General features: G+C 42.3%; 1 protein-coding gene across 1 annotated transcript; it reads right to left on the reverse strand.

The window, feature by feature from the left end:
• Positions 1–15,772, reverse strand: ctr9 (CTR9 homolog, Paf1/RNA polymerase II complex component). Its single transcript, XM_079497248.1, has 23 exons — positions 15,634–15,772; positions 14,241–14,339; positions 13,334–13,573; positions 12,726–12,843; positions 12,438–12,527; positions 12,099–12,355; positions 11,888–11,995; positions 11,271–11,507; positions 10,577–10,795; positions 9,717–9,900; positions 9,212–9,300; positions 7,139–7,324; positions 6,942–7,029; positions 6,680–6,828; positions 6,468–6,584; positions 5,433–5,578; positions 4,079–4,150; positions 3,804–3,939; positions 3,398–3,538; positions 2,997–3,124; positions 2,860–2,914; positions 2,653–2,765; positions 1–852 (listed from the first exon to the last, which is right to left on the reverse strand). The coding sequence occupies exons 1-23, from the start codon at positions 15,676–15,678 to the stop codon at positions 417–419; spliced, it is 3,453 nt and encodes a 1,150-aa protein (XP_079353374.1). The 5' UTR covers positions 15,679–15,772; the 3' UTR covers positions 1–416.
• Positions 15,773–18,994: the final 3,222 nt, after the last annotated feature.

Here is an 18,994-nt window from a genome sequence, read left to right on the forward strand (position 1 = left end):
TGCTTTCCCATTCCCATTTTAATGGGTTAAGTAACGATATGATGAAAGAAAAATTGTATGATACAGGGAATTGACAGAAGTCCAAGTACATACACCTTAGTTTTCATCTTTTATTTACAGTGCCTTCTGTTCTGAGATAGAAAATAGGGGTTTACACCTTTCTGGCATTTTACTTGAAACAAAATGACTTCTTCTGAACAGAGATGGTGAAAGTCCAGTATCTATGAAAAGACATTTTCAACAGATTAACCATTAACTAATGAACATACACAATAGTATGAGCAAAAAATGCTATGCTAGTAATTAGTAAACAAAGAAATTCCTGTTTTTTAATCCCACAATTAAAATCAGATGTAGACATTACACCTCATATTCATCATTACCAGAAGATAAATTGTTTTTGGGAGATTTAACTCTTAATCGCTGTCATCATCGGAGCCTCGACGGGACGCCTCATTGTTGGAAGCCTCTGGTTCTGAGCCGTTGTCGGACCGGCGGGGGGAACCCTCGTTGTCTGACCCAGCCTCAGAACCACGGCCCGATGCCGATGCTGCTGCTGCGGGCGAGCCGGGCGGAGACCCGTCGTCCGACCCGGAGCGGCTCCTCTGCTTGCGGCTCTCGTTGTCCGACTGATCAGAGTCAGACTGCGGCCGTGCTCTCCTCTTCTTCACCACCGGCCGGTCACTCCCAGAGTCGTCTGAGCCTGCTGAGCGCCGGGGGGCGGGGCTGCCGGCCTCGCTGCCGGAGCGGTTCCGAGCGCCGTCAGAATCGCTATCAGAAGCAATGCGCTTCCTCTGGCCCGACTGGCCACCCCCCCCGTCCTCAGAACCTGAACCACTGTCTCTTTGGGTTCTAGTGGGGAAGAAAGAAAAGAGGGTAAAACATGGTCTATTAACTAGGGGTGTGCATCTCTCCCTTACAAGACGATTCGATACGTATCGATACGCATGGGCTACGATGCGATTCGGGGACGATACATTTTATATACAGAACGATTCGATTCAGTCCAAATCGATACGATTTCGATTTTGTGGAACTTCATGGAATTTGATGCGATGCGATTCGATACGATACGTTGCGATCTGACACATTTAACCTTCTATAGATTTTTTTATTTGAAGCTAGATCTATAAAGAATAGGGTTCATTAAAAAACATCTAATTAATTGGAGGCTTTGTGATTGATTAATTAATCTCAATTAATCACATTTTAATCGCATATCAATAGGCCTATTTGACCTGAGCAGTGAGCTTTTTTTTCCAAATGGATTTGGATATGAGTGAATCAATGAATAGTGACTACATAAGCATAGGCAATAAAACAAGTAGTAATAATAATAGTGATAATAATATTATTTATATAATGCTTCTCTGAGTACTTAAAGACACTTTTCAAGGAGAACATGAGAAAACAAATAAAAACAACTTTATTAGAGAAAGACTATGGAATAAAATAAATGAAAGCTATAGCAATATTCCAGAGGTGGGTTTGAATTTATAGGTGGTGGCATGTCTCTGAGTTTTGGAAGTGCATAGTTTGACAGGTCTGACTGCCTGCTGTGGACAGTGAAACCCTGACCATTAAAAACGGGCAGACGCAACGATACAGTCTATCATTCATTGTTAAAGCTCCAAATGATATTCCCATTCGTCTTTGTCTGCCCGTGTAAACGCAGCAGCGAGTGTGAGGGGTTGGGGAACGGATGGAAAGTACATAGTGTTATTAAGGAGGACTCCTAACTATATGGAAGGTAAACTAACGTTAGCTCCCATGCTAGCTAGTAGCTTCCCTCGTCAGACAACAGAACACCACCACAGATCGGGTGGAAGCTGTTGATATCACTGCTTGTGCCCGTGGATGGGAAATAAGATTTGGAAGCGTGGATGAAAGCACAGATGTGTGCAATAAAGTTGTGTCAGGATCTGCCTGTGCATCCCGTCTGCTGCTCGTGTGCTGTTGTGACTGTCGCTGGCTGCTGATGCAAAGTTAAAGAGCGTCATAAGCATGCGCCCTTCCTGCGCTGGAAGTAGCAGATCTACAAGTTATCTACCCGTCGCAATGCACAGCGCTTTGGGCTTGTACATCGGTGTTTTTCCCACAGTTAGTTGAATTATATCGATTCACAACTTTAGGATTGAACCAACGTCCGATCCAGACGCTATTTTGACCGATCCAGGCACACGTGCATCGATGTAGTCGTATCGTTAATGTTAAAATCGATTATCGATTCATATCGATATTTTTTGACACCACTACTATTAACCCATTTTGGGCATTTTTGGTGTTTTAGGCATTATGTTATAATTTAGCCATTGAAAAATAGCAGATCTACAAGCTCATAGCGCTCCACCGAGTGGCGCGCTACGAGCTTGTAGGTCTGCTATTTTTGAAAAATCGTGAAAATGTGCCTGAAATCGTGAAAATGTGCCTGAAATCTTGAAAATATGTTCTTTCAGCGCAAGTTTTTAACTCAAATCTTTGCTACTGAGAGGGTCCCTGGAACAACATATTTTCAGATCGGGGTCGGCGGCCAATGTCATATATATTTGGGGTTCCTTGACATGAATATGTTTTAGAACAACTGACATGGATTTTTTCAGGCCTAAATGGGTTAATACAAGTTGATTCAATACACTAAACTTGTCATCTTACCGCTCTTCAGCAATTTTCAGGCCATCCTCATCTGAAGAAGAGTCAGAAGATGAGATGATGGCCTTGGACTTGATCTTCCCTTTAAGGGAAGGTGGCAGGCGTTCAGGTTGAGCCTAAAAAAAAAGGCAAAGAGCTAACAAGTTTAGATTAATGTCAACAGGAGTGCTTTAAGATAAAAGCTCACAAAAAAGACAAAGAAATTCAGACCTTTTCATTCCTCTTTCCTGGTTTGCGTTTCCTAGATCGGGATCCTCCCTCATCTCTGAAATACAGGTTGAGGTTTGAGTCTGATCTGCCCCGGCCGCGCAATAAAACACCATTTCCATATCCTGCTGCAGACTCACCTCCTCTGCCTCTTGCTTCCCCCCTCTTCCTCACTACCACTGCCAGCCGCCTTTCTCCTCTTCCTCCTCGTAGGCAAGTCTTCACCAGATCCATCATCGACAAAATCATCATAATCACCTTTCTTACGCTGGGATGGAAACAAGCAAACAATTGAAAATTCTTCCCACTGAAAACTTTAATCTCACTCCATTATTTCTCTACTGACAGCGGCACTCTGTCAGTAGTCAGAGTACTACTACTAGAATACTGTCAGTAGTCAGAGTACTACTACTAGAATACTCACACTCTGTCAGTAGTCAGAGTACTACTACTAGAATACTACTGACAGCTGCACTTTGTCAGTAGTCAGAGTACTACTACTAGAATACTACTGACAGAGTACTACTACTAGAATACTCACACGACCACCTCCTTTCCTCTTTTCTTTGGTCTCCTTCATTCCTCCTTCGAATGTGAGCAAGCCCTTGGTTTTCTCCACATACATGGCTCTCTGTTCCAGAAGCTTCTTCTGGTCCTCGGCTACCTTGTTTCGCTTATCCTCCTAAGAAGGTTTCAGAGAGGTGAGCGAACCAAATTGAAGAAAGCATTTTATTGTGCTTATTGTTTGAACCCATTTAGACCCATTTAGGACATGTGGAAACGTCATAACTATAATCCAACCGACGGATTGCTAGGACGTGTACACATTTTCATTGATATATCAAACGAGAGAAAAATATTCAGATTTTTCTTTCGCAAGAATTTTTTTTAAATTTCGACGTCAGGCTTAAATGGGTTAACTGTCAAGTTGTGTGTGAAATACAGACCTGTTCTTTCAAGTACTGCTGGCGTAACATGCTCCTCTCCTCGTCCTGCTTGGCTCGGAGCTCTTTGTCCTCCTCGTCCTGCTTCCGTGCACGGGCCACATGGTACTGAGCCTGGCTCAGAAGATCATTGCACTGCCTGCAAGCACACACACACACACCATAGTCAAATACAAATTCCCATAGCTAGTGACTAATGTCTTCAGCAGGAGGAGGGGATGCTGGATGATTTCAGGTGACCACAGGACATCCTTTAAGTAGGTTAAATTCACACTGACCTGGCCTCAGAAGCAGCGAGTGCGAGGTCAAACCTCATCTTGTCTCCAGCCTTACTGAGATAGGTGAAATATCTGTGACAAAGCAAGTAAGGACACGATTAAACAGGACCCAAAACCCCTGTACCACTGCTTGTATTTTTGCGTGTTTTAACTGTCACTGTGCACATATAGTATTTTTGTATCTATTACGTTGACTACAATGTCTCATTCAATGGCCAGGGTGCAATGTGTTGGCATCCTGTATTGTACTCTAGAGCGTCGCAGCTACGCCCCACTCGAGAGACCCGGAAAATAAATCCCCGTTAATTTTCCTCATAGACTTTTCAGAAAGTATTTATTTAAAGACGTTTACGCCGCGGACAAAGCCAACTCGAGTCGTGACAACTCATGACAATAAACATGTTTTGGGCCAAACAAAGAATTAGAAAGTAGAAATTAGAAAGTTGTCATGATTTGTCACGACTCGAGTTGGCTTCGTACGACACTTAAAAGGTCTTTAAATAAATACTTTTTGAAATGTCTATGGGAAAAATGCATTGGGATTCATTTCCTGGGCCTGGCGTGAGGAGTCGTCATGAAAGGGGGCGGGACTGCGGCGCTCTATACACTTTATATAATTTAGGCATTTAGCAGACGCTCTTAATCCAGAGCGATTTACATACTGTTTAAGTGCCATACTGCCGGTGGCCACGAGATGGGGTCGTAGCCAGTGCCAGCCGCATTTGGAAAAAGGTCACGAGATCGCTAGTTGATGTAAACGCAGCATGAACCGGATGTGAAAGTCGGCCATCTTACTGAGGTCCAAAGGGGCCGTAGTAAGATGCGGATCCGTGTTATTATCATAACTAAGTCAATCTGAGGCGTAATCAAGCGCCGAATATCGCATTTTTTGCATATTATGAGCCATAATGCTCGCGCACGCGGCTTGTGCGCGTGCACGGGCGTGCACATGGGATTTTTGGCCGTTTTTACTTGAAAATCGGTCAGAGATAGCTAAAAATGTTGCAACATGCTAGCATGGTGCTAATCAAGTGGGGATTAATGCACATTAAACAATATCTGTCTTTACGTCTCTGGCACCGCGGACAAAGTAGGGACGAGCTCGTCTTAACGTCCCTGGCATAACTGTTAAGTCGGAGGGAAAAAAAGAAAGAATGCAACGCATGGCAATACATGTATACATAAAAAGTAGTAGGTATGCAGTATGTTTATTATTTATGTTGTTGTTACTATCATTTTAACAGCCCATTCTGTATGGGTCGATAACAAATCCATCCATGGGACAATAAAGTCTATCCCATCCTAGGATGATCAGGCTGAGGACAACAAAGTGCAGAGAGAGGTTCATTGTTACCTGTGAGCCAGCTCCAGCTCTTTGACTGCACTGAGCACAGCCTTCAGGTTGCTTTTCTCATCTTTCAGCACCAGAGTGGCCAACCTCTGGAGCACCAGGGCCACGTTGAACATCAACACTGTGTCACTGGGCGCCACATGACGTGCCTTGTTGTAAACGCCGCAAAATAATACAAGGCACACTGTTATATTGTGGAAGAACAAGAATACAACACTTAGACAGTGATGTAAACAGGTTTTCAATGTAATCCCGGAGTCCCGGGACACAGGGATGGTCTTTTAGATGAGTCTCAGGGACATTTTATGAGTCCCACTTCAACGACGTTAAAGGACCACTTCACCACTTTTCAACCTATCTTCATATAATAGGTCCTCACTAATAATCATGATAAAATGGCACGATTTCTTTCTACTCAGTCTGTGTCTCATAGGAGGGCTGTGGGCAGTTTAGAAACCATCCTCCAGTGACATCATCATTAGGCAGATTTTTTTTTAAACACGATTTTTTTACAAAAATGTTTAGATTTTCGCATTGCAACTTTTCAGGACTAGAAAGCCTGCAGTTTCTATTAGCTTGTATTGCCCACCGATGATGTCACTGGAGGACGGTTTCTGAACTGCCCACAGCCCTCCTATGAGACACAGACCGAGTAGGAAAAAATTGCGCCATTTTTACATGATTATTAGTGAGGACCTATTATATGAAGATAGGTTGAAAAGTGGTGAAATGGTCCTTTAACGTCGTTGAAGTGGGACTCATAAAATGTCCCTGAGACTTTATTTTGCCATTTTTACAAATTGCAGCATTTAACTCCCATTTCATTTTATATGGTTATAATGTGGTTATATTCATGTAGAAAACAAAAGAAAAAATGATTATTATAACTAAAGCTAGCAAAAATAAACTAGAATAAAAAACAGTACAGTAGTGCATCCCGATGCAGAGGTTGTTGTTTTATTGCGTCCCTTAACTATAAACTGCGTTTTGGGATGCAAGATGCACCCTATTTTAATCTCAGTTTAGATGTTAATTTACCTTCAGTAACATCTGTTTACAATCTTGGAGTTTCCCACATTTGAAGAGCGCCCTTGCGAGGTACAGCAGAACCTCCGTGTTCTGATGCTTGTAGAACTTCTTCAGGCAGTTCTCGTACTTTGGGAGCAGATTAAAAACAATGACAATATTGTACAGAAAAGACAACAGGAACTTCGTCTTGTTTTTCCACGTCGCATCACATTACTGCTTACCATCTGAACAGCACTGATGTACTGTTTCTGTTCCACATAGATGTGAGCCAGATTCAGCCACACATCACTGATGTCTGCTGTGGCCTCCCTCACCTGGGCAAACACATCACGGGCTTCTCTGAAGAACCCCTTATGGGCCAAGACGGCACCTAAGACAGAACATTAACTAATATCAGTGCACCAGAAATACAAGCTATAGGGCTTTCTTGCTTTCAGTTCTCATACGAGACATTGAATAAGAGAAAGATAAAGCCTGACAGACCTATCCCATTGGCAGCATAAAGGTTCTTGGAATCATTTCGCAGGACCTGTTTATAGATCGCCAGGGCTCTGTCCTGATGTCTCTTTTCCTACAGAAATTAAAAAATACAAGTTGAATGTAAAAAAAAAAAAGAAGAAAAAAAATCTTATAGGTCTCTCGAGTTGTTTTTAATATTCTTTTAACAGATAATTATTTACCTTCTCCCGATCTCTGGTAGGCTGGTGCAAAGTCTGTAGCCACACATTACCAAGGGCCAGCATGGAGTAGGTGTCATTGGCAGTGGATGGCTGCTTCAGGATGCGCTCAAACTTCTTCTGACCTGGCCCCCACTCCTGCTTGGCCAAATGAAGGTTCCCTATCAGGGACCAAGCATCTGGGTGATCCTTTAATACAAAGAACAATCTGATTAGAGATGATATAAACTCTACTATGGGGCGAGGAATCATGTCTACCCACCAGTCAAATATAGGCCCTCATTTATCAACCGTGCGTACGCCAAAATATGGGTGTACGCCGAAATTACCGCAATTTTCGGCATTTACGATTTGCGCCAAAGCATGAATTTGAACTTGAGCCAGGACAAAAATCACGTCTGGTCGGGAGCTGTCGTACGCTTTGTCCTCACCTGTTTTTCTGTCGTAGAACAGCGGAGCAGCATTGTCTGAACTGCTGACACGCTGTCACAGGCATCTAAACATATGTTTTCACTCCTAAAATGTTAATATAAAACTGTATGTATATACATGTAAAAAAAAGAAAAAGAAAAAAGAGAGATTTCCAACTTTACAAGTAATTAAAATCGCGCAATTAAAAACAATATAACATGTTTACAATGTATTAGTTTGTGCTTAATCAAACAGTGCTTTAATGGCCTGGTTATGCGAGCGCAATTGTGAGATCATTTGGGAGCGCATCGCATGCGGCATGAGCGTGACATCAGATGCCTATAGAATCACTGTGATATTATTTTTTTTTAAAAAGGCACATGGACTGCACGCCTTTATTTCCAAGTGACAATGACAATCATACAGCTTGCCTATTTGCAATTGTAGCAGGCTATAGGCGTAAGGGGCTTAATCATTCACCATTTAAATAAGCGCTTTGACAGTTCAGATAAAAGCGAGATCATTTTCGGGGCTCGGGGTCGCGGCGTGCGTCGCCGGCCCAGCACATACCAGCACACATGCAAACCTTCATCCATATGTTTATGATTCGTTCATCAATGATCAAATCACTCCATAAACGTTGATTATGACTGCCTTGACGACATGGTAGCCTATCTCTCATGCAGGCATCACTCACCCACAGGATCGCCTTCTCCGTGCACTGCGCACGAATGGGTAAAATTATTATAGGCCTACAAACGTATTCCATTCATGGCGATGCGATGTGTCATGTAGCCTTGAGGTGCGTGCGTGCGTGCGTGGACATGACAGAAAGGCAAGCGAGGTGAGAGGGAAACAGACAGGGTAGGAGGCCTACAGCTTTATTTAATTCATGCATGTGTTCGTTCTTTATTTATTTAAGATACAACACACCAGTTAGTTGGGCTTGCAAGTTGCGCGTGTGTGTGTGTGTGTGTGTGTGTGTATGAGAGAGGGGGGTGAGGCGGGCAGCAAGTTTTTCCTGTATCCATGGTTTCCAGGTGACGTCGTATTGCAGTTGTTCATGTCGCAAAAACGAGGGCGAGGCTTGATTTCATAGGGCGTGCCAGATTGATTTCAGCCGTCACATTTATTACTGCTAGCGATCACTTTGTAAATGCCGACCCGACGTGGGTGTACTACGAAACCTACACTCGAATTTGGGGCAGATTTTACACTCAATTGATAAATGAGGGCCATAAACTCTACTATGGGGTGAGGAATCATGTCTACTAAATATAAACTCTACTATGGGCTGAGGAATCATGTCTACTAAATATAAACTCTACTATGGGCTGAGGAATCATGTCTACTAAATATAAACTCTACTATGGGCTGAGGAATCATGTCTACTAAATATAAACTCTACTATAGGCTGAGGAATCATGTCTACTAAATATAAACTCTACTATGGGCTGAGGAATCATGTCTACCCACCAGTCAAATATAAACTCTACTATGGGCTGAGGAATCATGTCTACCCACCAGTCAAACTGTTTCCTAAACATTTTTGGCTAAATAAGAGGAAATGATTAGTTCAGAGTGACAGTGGGTGGTGAATATTGAATTAAATTAAACAGAAAGCAAGAAAAAAAAAAATAATCATCATAATATAGATTACAATACCTGGTTGATCTGCAGGGCTTCTTTGAACCAATCAGAAGCTTCATAGAAATTTCCTTTGTCACGAGCCATGGCTCCAAGACGCAGGTAGCCTAAAGACAAGTTGAAATGCCAAAAGAAGTGTGAAGGATTTTGTTACTTCAATTTTACTTTTCATTGTCAGTGTTGCCAACTTAGCGGATTTGTCGCCATATTTAGCTTCTTTCCAGACCCCCCTAGCGACTGAATTAGTGAAAAGCTTCTGGCGAGAAATCTAGCTACTTTTTCTGGTGAATTGGGGACAAATCGTGTTGACAGGCGCCAGAGAAAAAACCCTCCTTTTTCTTCATTTTCCCTCTCTCAGCCTCAAATCCGCGGGTGGCTCCACTGCCTGCGTTGCGTTGCGTTTTACTGCTTTAAAATTGCCCCGGTTCGTTTTTTGACTAACGCACGCACGCGTCCGGTGGAGCCCCGCCGTAAGTTGGCAACACTGTTCATTGTACAGAATGTTGCATCGTTGTCGGCTTACAGTCAACATAGTTGGGATGTTCTCTCAGGATGTTTTTGTACAGTTTCTCAGCTTCGTGGAATTCACACATGGCCTCATACAGGCGAGCCAGGTTGTAGGAGGTGGTCACAGAGATGGCGTTGTAGTAATGCTCGTCGTGCTCTCCCTCAGCTTTGGCTCGCTCCAGAGATGCAAGAAAGTATTTCTATACAAGAACAAACAAAGTGACAAGTTTTAAAAACTGTGTTGCAAATTTGCTTACATTCATTAATAGTTCTCGTAAAAATGTAGCATTATCGATACTTCAAGGACTACTGGATTTTGTTGAGTCTACCAGTGATTCCCACAGCAATGTAGGCTTAAGCCATTTTGGGCGGGAACCCCTTTTGGTGTTTTAAACATTGTTATAATTTAGCTATTGATAAATAGCAGATCTACAAGCTCATAGCGCGCTACGAGCTTGTAGGTCTGCTATTTAAAAAAAAAAATTGAGGTCAGGCCTAAATGGGTCTTCAAACTATAATTGCCCGACTTTATTCTGGATAAACGTTTTTATTCCGTATAAACTTTGTGACATCATGTGGGTCAATACATCATCATCATACTCTACTTAGCGAGCTGCTCCAGGGAAATTGCAACCTCTCTTGCAATTTCCCAGAATTGCACCTTTCTAGTTATATTGTTATGAACGCTGTTGAGAAGCTTGAAGAATTACACTGCCAAGGTATTGTGGTCTGCTATAGTTTAAATATGCATAGTTGCGTATTATTTCCCACCATGGAGTAAGGGGCGTTACCATGTCTATGCTCGGACGTAGAACAGATATACGCTATGCTAAGGGATTAATTTCCTGTCTGGCAGGGTAGCTACTAGCTAGGTACCTTGGCCTCTCCGAGGTTGCCCAGTCTGAAGTGGAGAGCCCCCAAGTTATTGAGAATCTCAGGGGGCACGTCAGCCTGGACCTTCTCCTGGAGGATACGAGTAGCTGTTCCATACGCTGACAGAGCTCCTTGAATATCGGTCTGCTCCAGAATCTGAGCCAACTCAATCCAGGCCTCTACGTCGTCTGGGTACTGCTCCGTCACCTTCTTCAGATGGCCCTATAGGGGGGGGGGGTACATGCCATAGTCTATTAACCCATTTTGGACTGAGGTCGATGAAAAGAAAAGGCTTCTAAAATCCTAACATTTTTCTGAAAAACCCATGTTTCTGTCAGTGGTGCTCAACCTTTTTCATGTCAAGGACCCCCAGAATTATCTCTATTGGGCCACGGACCCCCATCTCAAAATATGTAGTTCCAGGGACCCCCCCAGAAGCCAATATTTTAGTTAAAAATTTGCGGCACATTTTCACAACTTTTCAAAAATAGGGTTAGGGTTAGATCTACAAGCTCAGAGCGCGCCACTCTACGAGCTTGTAGGTCTGCTATTTTTCAATAGCTAAAGTATAACATAATGCTTTAAAACACCAAAAGGGGTTCCCGCCCAAAATGGGGTAAGTTCACTGAATGGGTCTGACAACACGTCTTATAAAGCGATACCAATTGTGATGGGACAAAATGCGTAGGTTACATACTTTGGCGATGTCTCGTTTCTCCTGATCATCAGACGCAGCGTAGAGCGAGCCCAGAATCTTCATGGTTTCGTAGTTGTTGGGGTAGGCCTTCAGAACCTTCTCAAAGCACTGCGCCGCGTTCTCCTTGTCTCGTCGATACACATACATCTGTCCCAGACCAAAGAACGGCAACACAAAGGTGGAGGAGGCAAACTGTGTTGCCTGGTAGTAGTACTGAAAGGCTTGGTCATAGTCCTCCTAAAAGGAAGAGAGAACAGATTTAATAATAATGAATTGCATTTTTATAGCGCTTTTCCAAGTGCTCAAAGCGCTTTACAATGGTTCATTCATTCATACATTGGGAGGTGAAGCGGTGAACAGTCGACACCAGCGTCCTCACTTCCCACATTCAGACACCAATGGTGGCAGGCTCACACCGACCGACTCATTGGAGGCAATGTAGGGTTCAGTGTCTTGCCCAAGGACACTTCAACATGTGGACAGGAGGAGCCGGGATTTGAACCGCCGACCCAGGGATCATTGGACGACCTGCTCTACCTCCTGAGCCACAGCCGCCCTTTAACACACGTCCAGTTCAAAGACAGTGTTCTACACAGCCCTGTGGCTCTGGCTCTTACTTGCACATGAAAGGAACGGGCCAACTGGTAGCAACTTTCTGCCTGCATGGCCTCCACTTCTGTGTTGTGGAATGCATGGAGTGCCAAGTGTTGCACTTTACTGTAGTCCTGGAAATGACAAAGAAAAAACATTGTGTGAATAATAAAAGCCTGAATTATGTCCAGAATGCAAAAAAAAAGATATACCAGTTGACGTGGTCGTAGTGGCTACCTTTTTGAAGAAGAAGTGGTTGGCCAGGTGGTTGAGGACCATAGGGTTGCTGGGGTCAATGGTGTAGGCTCGGGAGAGGAGCTGCACCCCGTTCTTAATAGAATCTGGTTCCTTACTGTTGAGCTCTAGTACCGCCAGGCCCACAAGGGCTCCAACACACTTGGAGTTGAGTTCCAGGGCTCGACCAAAAGCCAGTCTGGCCTTCTCCAGTTTGACGAGCTTGACGAAACAGTGGCCCATGCCAAGCCTCACTTCAGCTAATTGACGACAGAGAAAGGTGGGTAAGGCGAGATCAAGAATACTACAGGTTTAGGTTTTAGTCGTTTTAAGTTAGTTTACCTGGACAGCCAGGGTTTGTGCGTAGAGCCTTTTTGTAGTAAGCCAGTGCTCCCCTGTAGTCTTTTTTATTGAAGGAGATGCAAGCCTTACCTGTAGAAAAAACATTGATTTGAAGAAATTATACATAAGTTACATATTCAGAATCTATTTATTGACAAAGTATGTCCACATGCAAGTAATTTGAATCAGCGCAATGCTCTCACACACAAAGAAATGTTGTGAAAAAGATTTTAGCCTGGCTCCTTTTAAATGTAATATATGTCATGTAATATGTATTATTATATTTACCAAGCAAAGCGGGGATGTTATTGGTGGACTGGTTCAGGACAAAGTGGAACTGGGCATCGGCCTGGTCCATTTTATCTCCTTCCAGAAGGCAAAAACAGGCTCTTCCCAACAAATGATTCTGAAAGAAGCACATGTTGTCATCAACTGACACAGATCCTCTCATGTCCCCAACATTAACCGGTAGGGCTGTGAATCTTTGGGTGTTCAACGATTCGATTCCGATTCAAAATCAATTCTCAATCCAAAAACGATCAATTCCAGATTCAAAACGATTTTCTATTCAAAATGATTCTCGATTCAATACATAGGATTTCATCACAATCTACTCCAGTCTTGAACTGAAGTGACTACAGTAACTTGAAAATGACTGAAGACATGATGTTTACTGTGATTAGGGTAAGCTTACATTTCATATCACAGACACCATGTAGTGAAAACTCCTGTAACTGTAACCAGAAAAATAAATCTAAAAATAAAATAAAAAAGAGATTTATGAATCGATTTAGAATCGTTCATAACTGAATCGCGATTCTAATTCGAATCGATTTGTTTTACACCCCTATTAACCGGCTATTTTGTAAGGCTGTGTATTGTTTTTGTTTTTTTACCTGATCATACATGATGATCTTGTCTGCCATGGTATACAGCAGCGTGGCCTGTGTGATGAGCTCCTTCTTGGCATCTTTGTTCTTCTCTTTCCGTGCCTGCTGCACGTAGTACGCAGCCAGGGTGTCCAGGCAGGTCATCTGGTCCTTCTCATGGTCTCTGTAGTCCAGGTTTCCATCGATGCGGGCCGCCTCCAGCAGCTTGACGAAGTCCTCCGTCTTCGTCTGCTTGTAGTACTCCAGCTGAACGGAAGACATTCAGGCAATACAAGGTCTTAAGTTCCTTATTTTAGGGTTCTATTGCAGATTATTAAAGTCAGTGTTCGTCGACTAAAACTAAGACGGAAAATGTTCGTCGACTACCTTTTTCCACTGACAAAAACTATTAGAAACTAAATGAAACTAAACTATGATGACTAAAACTGAGTGATGTGTGACTAAATATACTGAAGATTTCGTCAACAAATAAAAACTAGACAAAAATGTTAGGAAGGGACTAGTGGACAAGAGATCCAGTATAAGTCATTTTACACTTGGTTGCATGTGTAAAATGACAAGCCCACAACGTGTCGCGACGCGCTGTGAGCTTGTAGATCGGCTATTTTCAGCAAGTGTAAAAATAGTCATTACGACGGTATCAAAGCCCGCCAAAATACATTTTAGTCGACTAAATCACCTGTAGATTTAGTCGACTAAAATCATGACATTTAGTCGACTAAAACTAAACCAACACTAACACATTCCAGGTGACTAAAATGTGACTAAAACTAAGTGAAAACTATTCAAGAGACTACGACTAAAACTAAAATAGACATTTGCTGCCAAAAACAACACTGATTAAATTAGAATATTGTAGATGAAATGAAAGAGCAGCACTTTAGACTATTCCTGCATTGTACATTTCACTCACCGCCAAAGCAATCCATATGTGCAGCTGTGTGTGTTCCTGCTTCAGAATACTGATGACCTCGTCTCCTTCTGGCAGCTGGTCAAAATCTAGCTCGATAACCTGCAGGACACACATTAACCCATTTAGGTCTGACTTCGAAATTTAAAAAATGTCTTTTTAAAATGTATTTTTTTCTGAAAAACCTCATGTTTCTATATCAATGGTTCTCAATATTTCATGACAAGGACCCCAAAAATGATATGTAATATGCCTCCGCCCCCCCCATCTGAAAATACCGGTATGTTGTTCCAGGGGGCAGATTTGAGTTAAAAACAGAAACTCTGAAAGAATATATATTCAAAGATTTGAGGAACATTTCCACGATTTTTCAAAAATAGCAGACCTACAAGCTCATAGCGCGGCACTCGGTGGCGCGCTATGAACTTGTAGGTCTGCTATTTTTCAACAGCTATGACATTACATAATGCTTAAAACACCAAAAGGGGTTCCCACCCAGAATGGGTTAACAGTGAGGAATTTAACGCAAGGCATAATTTGTTACATATGTTAATCAACGATATAACAACAATATTAATATATAATTATCATGCATCTATAAATGCAATATTATGTATTTTGGCCATTACTGAAAGATGCAATATATATTTGGACCACAAATGTGTAATAATGATTACACACTGTACAGCTGGTTCTAATAAAGTCTGTTTGGTCAGGGGCCATCATTGTAATGTAAGGAGTTGCTTAGCAACACATATAAATAGAATAATTAACTCTAATTGTTGAATTCATAATATATCTCATCAGATATGGGTATGTATACAATGATTGTGTAGCAATAGAACACTTGAGGTGTTATGATGAATACAACCAGCAGCTTTGTTTTTGTTTGCTTGTATCTATGATCACAACAACCGTTCTGTTATTCACCATAACATGTTCTGTTATTCACCATAACACACTCCCTCTCATGTTCTGTTTAATATAATCTGCATTGAGTATGTATTGAGTTTGTGCTTGAAATGTACTGTAATTCTGCAAACTGTTAATAAATATTTCAATCAATCAATCAATCAATGCATGCATGTAACAGACAGATTACTCCGGGATTCACAATCACATGATAGAAGTGTGAATGTGCAGCCATATGAATTTGAATGTTACCCTTTGTGAATTCAACACAATAATTATTTGATTCATGCATTATATATTGTGGAATATACTACTTTATACCACACACACACACAACAAGACCTGTGTGCCAATGCCAATATCTTGCTAGCCAACGCTGGCTAACGAACGTTAGCAAAACGGTGCTAGCTTTGAAGTTTTACTTTGCCAAGTATTCATTACAAAGTCGTTTTCAATCATATAGATATAGTAGATGCATATTTACCTCATCTGTGTCCCGCAACGGGATTTCTATAGAACCCCGAGACATCTTGTATGGCGGAAAAACCACTCGCCGTTCTGTTTTTATTTTTTTAACACTTCACCGTGCTCTCTGCGGCCACTTCCGCTGGGAAACAAATAGGTGTTTCATCAAATACGTCCCGGTGAAACAGAGGTGTTTCATATAATCCGTCCGGGTGTTTCAGTGTAAACTGCACAAAGAAAACATGTAGTCACCGTGACCTAACCTAGCCTTTTTTTTCTTCTTCTTTCTTTCTTTTTACACTCTATGGTTATAAATGTTTATGTGGATTAGCCCCGTTTGACATCACCCTCCGGCTAAAACGTGTTAGGAAGAGTTCATCCACATCCAGTCTGTCTGACTGTATCTATGGAATTACCCATAGCTGCATAGAGTAATGCAAAAAAAAAAGAATAATAACAAAAATGAGTAGTAGCTAATACCCGGGGTCTTCCACAGGGAAGACCCCTAGGGTCACTACAAAGGGCCCACCAAATCTTTCTGGGACAGGAACTTAAAACCACTTGAACCATAGCATCCCTATTCTGAGAAGAACTTTAGCCAACAATAGCAAATCTAAAGCTTATAGCTCAAGCTTGTACATCAGCTATTTTTGTAGTAAAATTTAAAGTAAGGTGCCTCAGGCTGCTAATTAGCCTAAGATCAGCCATGCTGCTGCTGTCTTTCTCCTCACTGTTAGTTTAGTGTGCTTAAGTAGCTTTGTACAAACACACAAACTGGTCAGGCTCCTACTTGGCCTCACCCCCCGAACCCACCTCACCCCTGCCCACTTTGACAGACTGGCATGGCTTAGGGTCGGCGACAGAGTACAGCATCTTGCAATGGGTCTGGTCCACAAGATTCGATACTCCACCAAGATACCCATGTACCTGTGTAGATACTTCCTTAATGTTAACGAAGTCCACACCCACAACACCAGAGGGAGTGCAACGAATCATGTTCAACCCAGATTCGGCACAAACAAGGGACTAAATTCTTTTCGCTCCTATGCCACCAAAATGTGGAACGCCCTACCAACAGTCATTAAGACATGCGAATCCCTTGACTCCTTCAAAACCGCTCTCAAAGGGCACCTACGGATGGCTGCAATTCGAAACTGGCCCCCGTAAAATCTGAATCCCCCCCACCCCCCCCCCCCCCTTTTTTCCCTCACTGTATATGTTTATTTTCCCGTTTTACCTCCATTATGATGAATTCCTGTACTGTTCTTTGTCTATATAGAAGTGTCTATTTGTACGTCTCTAAATGTTTTGATGATTTGAACATGGTGGACCCTGTTGTAAACAAGTGTAATGCTTAATTGGGTCGTCCACTCACAGTTAACAGCCTTTGTATTGAGTTTGTGCTTGAAATGTACTGTAATTCTGCAAACTGTTAATAAAATTCTCAATCAATCAATCAAAACAATCTGTGAGGGCCAGATTAAGTCATCTCTACATCAAGTCTCAGTGTGGGACAAAATTACGAAACTCATGTTGAAGACCTTTTCGAAAAACAAAAGTACGAATTGGAGACAAAGTAATCAAGTTGCCTGAGGAACGTGAATTGCTGGGAAGATCCAATCATCCAAGGCAGCCGACCAAGTTTAATTCCTAAACTTGGATACTGGTGAATATGAAATGTTAATAGTTCCCCGTTCTCTGTGTGCTGTTGATGGAACCTTGTACATTCCCACAGACAACGTCTGATGCATGCAGTAGAACATACATGGGCAACTGGCGGCCCCCACCTTCACGTGGACCTCAGGTTAATATCAGAATACTGATATTGTTGCTTTCAGCTGTTACAATTTGAAGCATGCAAACATGACCCACTTTAATTACTTAGTACTCTAAATTAGTAGCTTAATGAGTAGTATTAAAATGTTATTGTGCTTTTTGTCAAATCTCAAATGTATTTGTATTTAGTTAATAAAGTTAACATAACTATATTCAAAGACATTTGAAAGGCATTGAAATTAATTTTAAATGTTACTTTTCAAGATTCCAATAAAGAAATAGCAAAAAATAATAATTCAGGATTTCAATTCAAATATAGCAAAAATAGCTGATCTACAAGCTCAAAACGTGTCGGTGTGTTTTGAGCTTGTAGATCGGCTATTTTTGCTACAACAGTAATATGCAATGTGGAATAGTGGCCCTCTCCATCGTCAAAGTTGCCCACCCCTGCAGTAGAAGATGCCGAGGCACAGCCTCTTGAAGTTGTTCCACAGTCTGATCTGATGTAGGAAGATCTTCCAGGTATCCCACAGCCTGTCAAAGTTAATAGTTGAAGCCATGGGTGTGTTTTCAGAGTATGAAAAAAAAAAACACCAACCATGCTGAAGCTGGTTGATGGTGATGGACACATGATGGATCAATCATTAAAGAATAAGACTCAGAAGAGAGCATCTTCATCTGAACCTTCATGAACCTGAAATTAACTGCTTCAAGGACCTTGACAAGGGCTCCATTCCTCCTAACCTTATTAACGGTGAGCTCCCACCACCATTACAGTCATTGGAGCATTTTGCATAGCATGTTTACAGTTCACCGTGCCATTATTCAGATGGGAACTATTTCGGTCAAATAACTTGGGAGGGTGAGATCCTATACCGCCAACTCGTGCTGCACTACAGTACCACATGACATATCCTCTGTGCAACTACGTCACATGCCTGCGTAATTGCCCTGAGCTTCCACCAATTGAAGAAAATGGATGGAATTCAGATTGGAGGTTATGTTCCAGTCAGGTGTCTTGAACCAGGTGCAGGTGCTCAAACAATGACCTGCCTTGCACTCCTCTCTGGTTATTAGTTACTAAATACTATGTGTTATCAGAGCTCAGTTACAAAAAACATTTGCTTAAATGATCAAATTTGCCATTGTTCTGGAGGAGCAGAGTGAGGACTGAGATAGGCAGAAAAGTAGTATGGCCTACTAGTGTGCAAGCAGAGCACGCCATGAGCACACCACTGCTGGTAGGACTGCTGCTCCGAGTCCTAGAGCTCTCTGCTGTCTGGGTATGACTGCTGCTCTGAGTCCTAGAGCTCTCTGCTGTCTGGGTATGACTGCTGCTCTGAGTCCTAGAGCTCTCTGCTGTCTGGATATGACTGCTGCTCTGAGTCCTAGAGCTCTCTGCTGTCTGGGTATGACTGCTGCTCTGAGTCCTAGAGCTATCTGGGTACGGCAGAGATCTCTGCTATTCTAAATGGTTTAGACCCGTTGACCTTATACCGACCTTGAAACGTACCAGTTACCCAGATTGGCTGACGGACAACACACCACACTTGGTCCCTGATTGGCAGAACACAGACAACACCCAGCCGATCTACAGTACTTGC

Source organism: Electrona antarctica (genome assembly GCF_951216825.1).
Source record: "Electrona antarctica genome assembly, chromosome: 3".
Taxonomy (NCBI): Eukaryota; Metazoa; Chordata; class Actinopteri; order Myctophiformes; family Myctophidae; genus Electrona; species Electrona antarctica.

What these genes read in the sequence shown, in the direction of transcription:
- ctr9 (XM_079497248.1), bottom strand. Translation starts at nt 15,678, where the DNA reads ATGTCTCGGGGTTCTATAGAAATCCCGTTGCGGGACACAGATGAG. An exon ending in AGAAACGAGACATCGCCAAA is followed by an intron (nt 10,796 to 11,270) that starts GTATGTAACCTA and finishes CCCCCCCTATAG; the next exon opens with GGCCATCTGAAGAAGGTGAC. An exon ending in TTATGCTGCCAATGGGATAG is followed by an intron (nt 6,829 to 6,941) that starts GTCTGTCAGGCT and finishes GTTCTGTCTTAG; the next exon opens with GTGCCGTCTTGGCCCATAAG.